Source organism: Canis lupus, chromosome 8 (genome assembly GCF_048164855.1).
Source record: "Canis lupus baileyi chromosome 8, mCanLup2.hap1, whole genome shotgun sequence".
Lineage (NCBI taxonomy): Eukaryota > Metazoa > Chordata > Mammalia > Carnivora > Canidae > Canis > Canis lupus.
In genome coordinates, this window is record NC_132845.1 from 75,612,797 (window position 1) to 75,625,298 (window position 12,502).

The window sequence follows — 12,502 nt, forward strand, 5'->3', positions numbered from 1 at the left end:
AAGCAGTGAATGGATTATTCGTAAGACAATTGGGTGAATTGCCTAGCTCTTTGGAAAAGAAAACAGTTTAGATTCTTACATATCCTGAAGTGTATTTCGGATGAACTATAGCGTTAAATGCAAGAAAAGAAACTGTAACAGAACCATACGGAAATGCATGTGCATCTGATCTCTGAAAGGGCCAGAGCTTTCTAAGAATGAAAACCCTGAAAGAAAATGCAAAGGAAATGGATAATGGACCTGAGCTTATAAATATTAAAATAACCTATATATCAACTGAATAGAGAAACAGTATGCCAAAGTAGAAGTATATATACCATAAATAGTATAGATTAATGGATACTATAATTAATATATAATGAGCTCTGTGAATGGTTTTAAATTTTAATAATTAATTTAAATAAGAAAATAAAACATCCCCAAAGAAAAATCAAGTAGAAGAGAAAAATACAAATGATTGGAAAACACATGAAAAATTTTCATGGATTTCATCATCAAAGAAATTAAAATACATTTTAAAATACATTGAGGTAGCTTCTTTGCTTCTACCAAATAAACAAAAATTCGTTTTTGGAACATATTTTGGACCTCTGCCAGCAAGATCTTGGTTATATGAAAAGCCGCAAATCCTCTGGTGAGAGTGTAAATTGAAACAAGCTTTGTAAAAAGCAATTTGAACCACATGTATTAAAAGGCTTAATGATAGTCACACTTTCATCTCCACTCTTATCCGAAGCAAATAATTTGAAATGAGGACAAAGATTTGAGAGTAATTATTCATCTCAGTGACTTTTTTTTGGACCAAAAATGTTGAATCTAATTTGAAGTTTAGTTAAATATACCATTTTACTGGTTTGAAATATCTTGCAGCCATTTTAAAAGGTGTATACAAAAATTTAAGGACATGAAAAAAATGTTGATATAATTCTTCAGAAGAAAGGGTCAAGGGGACACCAGGGGCGTTCAGTCAGTTGAGCGTCTGACTCTTGATTTCCACTCAGGTCGTCATCTCAGGGTTGTGAGATCGAGTCCTGCTTTGGGCTCCACACTAGGCATGGAATCTGCCTGAGATTCTCACTCGCCCTCTCCCTCTGCCCCCTCCCTGCCTGCTTGAGCACATGGATTCTCTCTCTCTCTCTCTCTCTCTCTCTCTCTCTCTCTCCTGTCTTAAAAAAAAAGTCAGAATTATAAAATTGAGTTGGCTGCTATTTTAGATTGAATTCAAGTGGGAAAATAGCAATGGGGAAATGGTGATGATGACTGTAGTTACCTCCAAATAGTGAGACAGGCAGTCTTTGTAGGGGTACTTTGTCATGTTTTCCCATTTTTTGCTGATGTTTATGTGATAATATTATGATTAGGAGAAAAACAGTATTAAAAAACAAAGAGTAGGGGATCCCTGGGTGGCTCAGCGGTTTAGCACCTGCCTTCAACCCAGGGCGTGATCCTAGAGTCCCGGGATTGAGTCCCACATCGGGCTCCCTGCATGGAGCCTGCCTCTCTCTCTGCCTGTGTCTCTGCTTCTCTCTCTCTCTCTCTCTCTCTCTCTCTCTGTGTCTCTCATGAATAAATAAATAAAATATTTTAAAAACAAACAAAAAAACAACCAAATAATAAAAATGGGGAAATTCCAGAAGATGACAAGGGCACAGTTCCACAGGCTGTATACTGCACAGCTCTGGGGCCTGCCATTCACATGAAGCACAGTGTAAATAATGTCTCTGGAGCTGAACAGTGGTGTGGTCATGGAGTCAACATGGAGATTGCAGTCTGATTTTTGGAGAAGGGGAGACTTTTGTTTTTGCAAATCTCTCTATTTCGTTTAAGTAATAAATTCAATGCATACACTCTATAGAAAATACAAAGGTAAAACAAAACTTATTCCAGATACCAATTCCCAGATATGATATTGTTTATAATGTTGCTATGAACATGGGGGTGCATGTAACCCTTAGAATCTGTATTTTTGTATCTTTGGGTAAATACCTAATGGTGCAATTGTTGGGTCATAGGGTGGCTCTATTTTTAACTTTTTGAGGAAACTCCATACTGTTTTTCACAGTGGCTATACCAGTTTGCATTCCCATCAACAGTGTAGAAGTGTTTCCTTTTCTTCACATCCTTGCTAACACTTGTTGGTTCTTTTGTTATTAATTTTAGCCATTCTGATGGGTGCAAGGTGATGTTTCATTGCGGTTTTGATGAAGAGTGGTGAATTTCCTGATGAAGAGTGAGAAGTGAAGTTGCTCATCTTCTCATGTGTCTATTAGCATTTGGGTGTCTTCTTTAGAAAAATGTCTATTAGTGTTTTCTACCCATTTCTTAACTGGATTATCTGGCTTTCATTTTCCTTGATTTTTAAATGTTTATTTACCTCTATTAGCCAGTATGTCTTAAAATAATTTTTAAAGAAAGACCTGTGGATACTTTATGTACTGACTCTTCCATGTTTGAGATAATTGCTTTCCTACCTGTAAAAGCAACTGCACAAAAACATTCACCACCAAGGCTTCTGCTGAAACTTCTGTGATTGGCTCCTGTTGTCCTTGTGGCCTGAAGTGCCTCTGCCTCTAGTTTGGTTTTACTCATCTTTTTTTCTTTTACCGTTATTAATATGGAAGACAATACACATACGATATGCATTAAGCATACAGGTGTAACATAATAATATAAAACAAAAACCTAAGTAGCTACTACCTGGGTAAAAACTACAACATTTCCAGCGATACTCCCACTGAGTATCGCTGGCTCACGAGTGCCTCATCTTCATACCTGAACCCTCAGATGGAGTGAGAATGTTCTCCTTGCTGCCTGCCAAAACTCAGTATTGCACTATCTCTTCCTTTGCCTATCTCTCCAGACTATGGATTGTTTTTGGGCAAAGATGGTTTTGTTTATCTTTACATTCACTAAACTTAGCACAGTCCCAGGCACGTAGCAGGCCCTTCATAAATAGTTATTAAGTTCCTGAATAATAGATTTATTTGCATAAACATTAAAAACAAAATTTAAATGCCTAACATTCTGAAATCATTATATGGAACAAATATGCCATAAAAAATATCCTTAATATATAAAGAGCTCTTATAAATCTACAATAAAACCACTTGAGATCCCAATGGAGAGATAAACAGATAATTCTCAAAAAGGGAAATAATTGCTAAACATGAAACATTCCAATTTACTATTAATTGTAAATTCATAAAAGCAAGATGTCTTTCTTCATCTCTCAACACAATATTTTTTATTACCTGTAATTTTTATCTTATACTTTTTTTGAAAGCTTCATTAGACTTCATTAGGCACATTTTATCATGTTGCTCTTGTGGAGACATAAAAAGTACATTGATAGAGGTATTTCTAAGATTTAATTGTTTTCAACATTTTAACTCTTCTGAATTATTTTTTGACCAAGAAGTTGTCTAGGTTTTTCCATGTAATTTATCCTTTGCATAATTGAGAGCATTGACAATGAGCGGTTACTCAAAGTATCTAAGATAGAACTAAAATATAGTGTGGGGCTCCTAAGGTGGTTTTGCAGTTCTTTGGAGATCACTTGCTTGGGACAGTTTGTGCAACACGTCTGATTCATTGCTTCTACTCTTCTGTACAAATTTTTGGTAACTTGGGTTTAAAACAATACCCCACTCTAACTCTGTTAGAGTTTTTCTTCTGAGCAGTGTTCTTTTGCTTTCTTCTCCAGCTTTACTGAGAGATAACTGACATATAACATTCTGTAAACTTAAGGTATCTAACGTGTTAGTTTGATACACTTCCATACTGCAAAATGATCATTGCTATAGAGTTAGCTAATACCTCCATTACATCCTAAAATTACCATACCATTTTTTTTCTGCTAAGAACATTTAAGATAATCTCTCCACTTAGCAATTTTCATGTACTTAATATTGGCTATAATCACCATGCTGCATGTTAGATTCCCCAGAATCTAGCTTTGGGAGTTTGTACACTTTGACTAACAAAATATTTTTGAATGGTGAAATTCAAGACTCTTAAGTATTTACAGATCTTGTGGATCAGAATAGAAATTAGGTGAAAGCTTCCAGAAAGGCATCAGACAGCATATTTTAAGGACAATAAGGGATCCATACCTTTTGCTCCTGTTATCTGAGTTCTCAGATCATGTTCATAAGAAAACCTGTAATAAGAAAACCTGTAATGAAAACAAAGCTTTATGTGCAAAGTTTCTCACTACTGTCAAAATTGAACAAAACTGGGTAGCCCAGGTGGCTCAGAAGTTTAGCACCACCTTCAGCCTAGGGCCTGATCCTGGAGACTGGGGATTGAGTCCCACCTCAGGCTCCCTGCATGGGCCTGCTTCTCCCTCTGCCTCTCTCTCCCTCTGTCTCTGTGTCTCTCATGAATAAATAAATAAAATCTTAAAAAAAAATTGAACAAAACTAAATTGTCTCAAAATTGGGAAAAATTAACTGATTGTCAGAAAGGATTGTGAACAAGTGTCACTTTCTTCTACATTTGTCAAGATATCTCAATAAGATGGTATTATTTTTGTAGTCTTTAAAAAAAAAACAGCATAAAAACTCTGCTCCGTTTTCTGAACCCAGACACAGTCTGGTCACACAAAAGTAAAAGGTCCGCTTTGGATAACCAGTGGGTGACTAGTATTCCTACGTCCCAACGTTCCCTGAGCTCCTCTTTTGTACTGGGGATGGAGGAGCTGTGTGTAAGCAAGGGTGAGAGGTGCCCCAGACAGAGGGCTGGTGCCCACGCCATGACTTGGTTTTTCTTGCTAAAATGATAACCTCACAGATTTGGGCCTTGGTCCTTACTTGGGGAGGGGTCATGTGGCCTTTACCTTGAGAAGTTGGAGCCAAGGCCTGGGCAACAAGGGCTGGGCAGAAATTCTGCCGCATGAGCTCTGACAGGTGATGTTTTGCTTATTCCTGCAGCTTCGAAACAACAAGGCAAAAGACGTCTGCTTGGACCAGGGGCCGCTGGAGAACCACACAGCAATACTGTACCCGTGCCATGGCTGGGGACCCCAGGTAGGAGCCCATTTCTGACCAGAAGGGAGTCAAATCACCAGGTCCCCCAAGGATTTGTTGTCCCCTATCTGTAGTTATTATGTGTTCTGAAATTTTAAGGAGAAGGTGAGGGGCTTTCCAGTTGTTCCACATGGCACTTAGGGAAATATTCATGAGTGTTTGCCTCAGCACAGATGTTAAGAGGAGCAATGGGCACATTTCACACTGAAGAGAGAAAGTGAATAAATTGTGGAGTCATTTGCAAATAGGCGACTATATACTACATGTACTTACGTTGTAATTAGAACCAAATATGCCTGCCTACAACTTCAGAGAAATAGCAGATTTCCTCATGAGAACATGCTTGATTTGTTCATCCTGAAAGGCCACCAGCAGGTGGGTGGTAAGTATGACCAGGTCTGTAAGCGTTGATACAAGAGCCAACTGCTGACTCTGAAGGAGGAGTATGATTGCTGTAACATTTCAGAGAACACACGTGTTCTCCGGTATCTCAGAAAAGCACACAAGATAATTCAAAAAGGGAAAATGACCAACCAACAAAGTTTTAAAAATACAGCCCAGTAAATGAATTTTCTTTGGCAATTTCATGCTAACCCAAGGTTTGTGTACGTGTGTGTGCACTCGTAAAGAGCTTAGCAGAAATTCTCTCAGATTGGGAGAAAATATATCCAAAAAATGTCATTAGACTTGACATTCATAAAAAATTGAAAACATTTTTTTATGTCAACTAATAGTAATAAAAGACTGGTGACAGATGGGGAAGATATTTGTAATTCAATCCCAGAGGAGCACCAGACAGGTGATAGCAGACTCACCAGTTCTCTCTCTGGGTCTCAGTCTGTTCGTCTGTAATAGGAAGACATTGGACAAAATGCCCTGTAAGCTCCCTTGGTCTTGCTAATTTCTGTGAACACACACATCCAGCTGCAAATTCACACTCACCGGTCATGCATATACACTCACACATGCCCTCCTAAGAGGAGAACTGTATTCTTTCTACTATCACAGCAGATGATTCTGAGAGTGACTCTCAGCCTCCCTCAGTGTATGACAGGTCTTCTGAAGATAGATAATGGGAAGGATCAAATCCTGAGTCCTTTGGTCCCTGCAGCCCTTCTGGGAGGTAGACAGGCAGCATAGGGAAACTGAGGCACAGAGCAGCAAATGCCTGTGAGCAAAGGAGATTAGAATCCAGGCCCTCCAGCGTGACCAAAGTGCTTTAAATTCAAGCCCAACCCATGCACCTCAAGATGATTTACTGAGCCCTACCACCCACAGTTGGCTAAAAGTGCCCGTGGAGAGCAAGAGAAAGACTGGGAAGCCTAGACCTGGTTCACTTCCTGATGGGCCTCCATGGGGAAGTGGGGCATTGACCCTAAAGGCAATAGGGATTAACGAATCCAGGGAGTCTCTATTCATGGATTCATTCACTCAGTGAGTTATTTCTTGATCACTTACTGCAGATGCCAGACACAAGTGTATGTGGCAGTGGATAAGATATAGCCCCTGTTCTCAGATGGTTTGCACTTGAGGGAAAAGACAAGGAAAGAGGCAGGGAAAGCTACAGCATAGTGAGTGTGGAAAGAGCGGGGTGGCCCAGGGGGCCGGGACACAGAAGGGGGGTGGGGAGGGAAGGAGGGAAGAGGAAGCCAAAGGGGATGGAGAGGTAGATAGGGCATGCTTCTGGGCCCCACCCCCAGAGCTTTTGAGTCAGGGGGCCTGGTGGGAGCTGAGATGTTGCATTTCCAGCAAGTTCCCAGACAATGCAGTGATGCTACCCTGAGATGTTTGGGACTTGCCGCAGGGTCAGTAGAATACCACCGGGGATGGGATGATATGCTCGGATTGGGCTTAAACTCCTGGAGGAGTTCAAAGAGGGGTGGATGCGATGGAAACACCCGGCCTTGTGCCCCTGCTGACTCTCCAGCTTTTCCATCACAGAGTCTGGGGGTGACAAGGACCCTGGAAGCCCCGGTGACCTGGGAAATGGAGGTGGGGAGCCGTGGCTTACGGGGGGTGGTCAAGGCAGACATTTAGAAGTCTGCGTCTTGGGATAGGCCAGATGACAAGCTGGCAATCCAGCCCAACTGGTGTGGGGGGAGCTGGCTGGGAGGGGACGTGGGGACAGGGAAGTATCGTGCCAGGAGGGCAGCAGGAGCCTGGATACTACACCTTGGAGACGTCCGCTTCAGAGCCATATTCCCGTATGTGACCGTTGTTCAGGGAGATGTGAGGAGAGGCTGTTAGAAGAACACTCACTCCCAGGTTTCTCCATCCAGTCTTCCGAATAGGTTACATTTGGACTAAGTGCCTCCTAACTGTGGGGTGATAGGCTCTCTCGCATTTGGATATCTGCATAATCAGAAACTGGCCTGTGAAGCCCACCTCTGGGAATGGGAAAAGGAGTAAATGTGGTCTAATAAACGTCTCCTGGATATATGAGGGCTTCCCCCATATGGCTCAAGCAGTGGCTTTGTACCTAGGTGAGTCCAGGGAAGGCTTTCTAAGCCACCTGGGAAGTTCTTAGCTGAACCCAAGGATATTGAGGTGCTTCCATCTGCCTTCTGTGGCCCTGTGACCACCTCCCCCAGGGCCCTCTGCCTCCCCCAGGGCCCTCTCCTTCTGCCCTGGCCACTCAGAACAAATCTAATGCCCTTGTGATGCTCCCAGCTCTAGAACAGACCCCTGTGAACTTGACCTTCCTCACCCTTCTGTCCAGAGCCTCCTTTCCTCTTGTGTCTCCTGCCTCAGAGTCCCACCATTCACCTGCTAGACAGGTCCGGCAGGAACGCCCAGGTGGCCCATCTCCCGGGCTGCAGATGGCCACCGGTTAGCTCTCTGCCCACTCCGGAGCCAGCCAGCGAGCTCCCCTCTCCTCGGTGGCTTACACAGCATAATACCGGTGCCTCTGGTGGGAAATGGCTGGAATTGATCGTGCACCGGTTCCACCCGCAGCAGAGCTTTTCCAAATGAACGCTCCTGCCATTTAGTTGCTTACGAACTGGCAAACCGAAGTAGGCTGCTCATCGCTGCCTGCACATCTCGGATGAATACCTATGAGTGGTCCATGGTTGCTTCCCATCAGCTGGTTTTTGGAAGTAAGTCTAGTGTTGTTTGACCACATGTTCTGGATTAAGAAGACACCCTTCGTACTGCTCTCCTACTGCCAGGCCGCCCCCAACCCTGGCTCACCCAGCTTTCCTCCCCCTCCTTCCAGAGCCGCTCCCTCCGCACTGCGAGTGGGGTCCCCGCTGATCATGTGCCTTGGCATCTTTTAAAACCACCTCGCAAAGCGCTGTGGGCAGACAGCTTCTGAATCAAAGCTCCTGGAACAGGGCAACTCCCAGAAGAAGGAATTGGTGTTCCGCGGACATTGTTAGCTTAATTAATGGACTCTGTGTTGTAATTTATTATCAAACAGCAATTAAACAGAGATAAAATAAGCACCAAGGAGGGTAATTTCCAATCTTGCAACATGTGTTTGTCAACAAAGTGGAAGAGGTTCCGACTCAGAGAGCCTGCTGGCTCACAAGTGTCTATCCGCGAGCTGGCGACCAGGCTTGCTCGTCTCGTTACTAATCTGGGTTAGACGAGTACCTTTTTCTTTTTTGAGCCTCAGTTTTATTTAAAAATAGGAAGTCAAAGATGCAACAACAGCCTTTGATGCCAGCTTGAACCCATGTAGAACGGGGGTGTGGTCTCAGGAGAGCCTCGGCTCCCCCACCTGCTCCAAGCCACTGACCCGGGCCCAGGTCAGGTGGGCCTCCGAGCTGGAGCAGCCACGGTGGCTCTGCAACGATGATCAAACATGAGATTGGCCTTGTCTTCCAGCCCCTTCCTGCTGCCTCTCCCTGTCCACCTGGTCAACCCATCAACCTTCCCCAGCCACTGCTGCTGATTGCCTTTGAGGGCAAAGGTCAAGATGAGAGCAAGGGTGGGCGGTGCTGCCCCCAGGGGTTCAAGGGTGAATGCAGTATCCTCCTCACCCCCAACAACTCTCTTGGCTCTGTGGCTGAGCTATTGCTAAGGTCCCAACAGTGTGCAGCAGGCCTCAGACTGTGAGCACTGAGCACTGTGGGCCAGAGCCATGCGGGGTTAAAACAGGGAACAAAAATAAACCCCTTTCTGTTTTTAGTAACGTCTAATCCTATCAAGTGGGTAGTGGCCCTCCCCTAATACTGTTAATGAGAAAACTGAGATTCAGATAGGGCCACGACACCTTTGAACTGAAAGTCCTCTGATTCTTGGTGGTGAATTCTCAGCTGTGACATTGATACATTCTGGGGAGCGGGTTGGGTCTTCTTCCTTTGGGCCCCGACAGGTCTGCTGGCCACAGCAAGGCACAGTGGGAGGATTTGAAGCAAGCATGGAGACAATGCCAGGCAAGAGGTAACAGCAAAGGTGTGGAGGTCGTGGGGGTGGCAGTGTATGGTATATTGAAGGGACAGTGACACAGTGGGCTAAGGCAAGTGGTGCAGGGTTGAGAGCTCTGGATGCCAGGATGAGGGGCCAGGACTCTCCAACCAGCACCTTAGGTGCGGTCCACAGGACCGTGAGCCACCAGTAATGTGTGACAAATGCTGATTGACCCCTGAGTCAACCAACCCCAGACCTACCGAAGATGGGGTCTGGGGATCTACCTGTTGTCATCTCCCAAGTATTTTCCTTTTTCAATCAGTACCATCTGTTGAGCATCTCTTATGGACAAGGCTATATGTTAGACTTACAGGTAGTGATCAGATTCTGTGTCTGCCCCAGGCTATGCTTCCTGTCCCAACCTAATTCCTTTTTTTTTTTTTTGCTTAAGATTTTACTTTTTTGAGAGCAAGAGAGAACACCAGCGGGAAAGAAGGGGGAGGGAGAAGCAGACTCTCCACTGAGCAAGGAGCGTAACATGGGGCTCAATCCTAGGACCCCGGGATCATGACCTGAGCTGAAGACAGAGGCTTATTAACCAACTGAGCCACCTATGCACCCCTAGTCTAATTCTTTTTTAAATTTATGATATTATTTCAGCTTTTACATAATAGGGGTTTTTTTTCATTTTTAAGGAGAATTCATTCTTGTTAATATAGTTTTGCAAGTTTCATCAAACACATACCATCAAGTCCCCCCACCACAATCAAGATGTTGAGAGGTTCTGCTGTCCTCCAAAATTCCCTTGAGCCCCTTCATAGTTAATCCCTCCCTCTGCCCCAAAATTTGAGGCCCAACTTAATTGGGCGTGGTTGTGGAGCCTCGTAGTCAGCAGCACTCCTGACGTAGGTTGGTCCTGAGCCAAGGACCCTGGCTTCTCAGCAGCCCGAGCCAGGGACTGGCCTTGGCGGTCCTGGGGAACTGAAGGAGCGCTGTGGGAAACAGCCCCCAGCTGTGGTGGGACATTCCTGGAGGTGCATGTCATGGACAGGGGTGTCAGGCTCTGTCCCGAGGACCTTTGTGTTTCACTGGGCCCCAGGGAGATAACAGAGGTCTCTCTTCTGTTGGTCCTTGTCAAGACATTTTATTCTTCCTCTACCTTCTCTTTGGAGAAGCTCACATCCCTTACCCTCAGTTAATTCATCAACAGCATGACAGATGAGAATTCTTTTATCCTGTAATTAAATTTAATCTGATCTTGGACTTATTCTTTGATGGCTTCATCTTTTAAGTGATACATCATCCAAATACCTTGTCACGATGATGCATTGTGCCAATAAGGCGCTGGTGCCCCACTGGAGTGATAGGGCTCCCATAGCTATTAGCATGTGGAAGGCACTCAGAAAACGCAGAAGTTAATGGCATCCAGCCGCCTCTTGGCTTCCACACAAAGTCATGGAACTGTAGGGGCTCAAGGGATGGCGCCATTGAGAGCACGTTGGAGTTAACACCCAAGGAAAGATTGCTTTACCCCAAAAAACAGGCCTGTGATTCTGGGGACCGGCCTTCTGCCTTTGGTAAGAAGCAGATCTAGGAATCCTTTTCAATTCCTAGAGAGCAGCATGAGGTCAAAGCAGGGGAGCTTTAGACCTTGTGGATGAATAGGTTGGAGGAGGGAGGGCAGGTCCTTTCTATGTTAGGGAAACCTACAGAGACACAAGAGAAGACGAGAGGTGGGAGAGAAAGCGCTGGTGCTGTTGTACCCCTCTGCGACCCGGCGGAGGCTCTGTACTGCTCATTTCCATCTCCTTTCTCCTATGCAGGGTGTTTTTTTTAAACCCTCCCCCTGCATTCCAGTGCAACGCTTATAAATTCATTTTGCCTCCTTGCAGATAGCAGGAATATTAAGCACCTTTTTTTGTTTCTCTGACTCATCTTCTCTCAAAACATTCAGAATGCTTCTGATTTAATTATTTCCAGGTTGTGAGTTCCCGCCTCTTGGGTCCTCCTCCCCACAGCTTTTGTGAGCATCCCTGGTGCTCACCTTCTCTGCAGACCTCCGTGGAGAGCATGGAGAGCACAGTTACTGCTTTTCCACTTCTCGAGACTTTCCTGAGGCTTCAGGGGCCCCGAGCCTCTTGCTCTGCCATCTGCTTTGCTTCCCTGTTTTATTTCCAATCCCTAGTTCATTCTTTCTAATTATCTCTAACAAGTAGGTCTCATGGTCCACATGCAGGGAATAGGAATGCCCAATTTCCTAAATGGCATTCAGGAGTAAAAAGCACATGTATTTGATCATGCTTAAGGAGGACTCCAGGTTAAGGAGGAATTACTGTATTATTGCTCTCTTATCAGGAGGAGTTGCTGAACTATTTTTTCCAGAAAATCAGAATCATAGTCATAAACTGTTTTCCAGTAGAGAGTCTTAGAAACTTTATGTCTCCTTAGAAACAAGTTTGGTGGATTTTCTTTTTCTCTAGACATGAGAAGTGGTCCAGGCAGATTTTGTGTCAATGTTAGGTTTGAAATAAGGAACTCAGACTGAATAGTGGGATGGTGGCCACATTATCAAAGGAACCTTTCTACCTTACCCAGAGCTTTTAAATTCAAAGAAAGTCACTGCTAGCTAATCTTTCTCTTTTCTACTAAAGATGCAACAGCATTGTAGATGAGTTTGAGAAAAAAATTAAATCATCCATAATCCTGCCACCCTAAAACAACCATTATCATTTCTGAGGCATGCTTCCAGCCTTTATTTTTTTCAAAGAAGTATTTTGATTTCTTAGGATGTTTTCAAATCACTGAATTAATAACATCGCTGCTTCTGAAGGACAAGACAGGGACAGTGAAACCTGTTGGTGAAAAGGTATTTAGTGCCTTAGCACTACCAGGTACAGCAGAGCAAGAGAAAAACATTAGAATCACCTCACCCCCTGACCATTTAGCTCAGAGCATTTCAGTGTTTCTTTGGCACAGCTGTGTCTGTAGAGGAGTTGTTTGCAAAGGCTTTGCTTGTTTAAAATGGAGAGGGTCTGAGAACATGGCCATTCAGAATTCAGGGCAGATCAAAGCAGGGGCCCTAAAATGTTTAGGGCTATTGGAGTTCAGGCCTGGGCCTC

General features: G+C 44.1%; 1 protein-coding gene across 3 annotated transcripts in view; it reads left to right on the forward strand.

Moving 5' to 3' along the window:
* The window catches only part of GALNT17 (polypeptide N-acetylgalactosaminyltransferase 17), a 438,022-nt gene that overhangs the window by 405,811 nt on the left and 19,709 nt on the right, over positions 1-12,502 (forward strand). For all 3 annotated transcript variants that reach the window (XM_072837560.1, XM_072837561.1, XM_072837562.1), the window contains one exon: positions 4,932-5,027. In XM_072837560.1, coding sequence (XP_072693661.1) covers positions 4,932-5,027 — 96 coding nt within the window. The remainder of the gene's footprint in view (positions 1-4,931; positions 5,028-12,502) is intronic.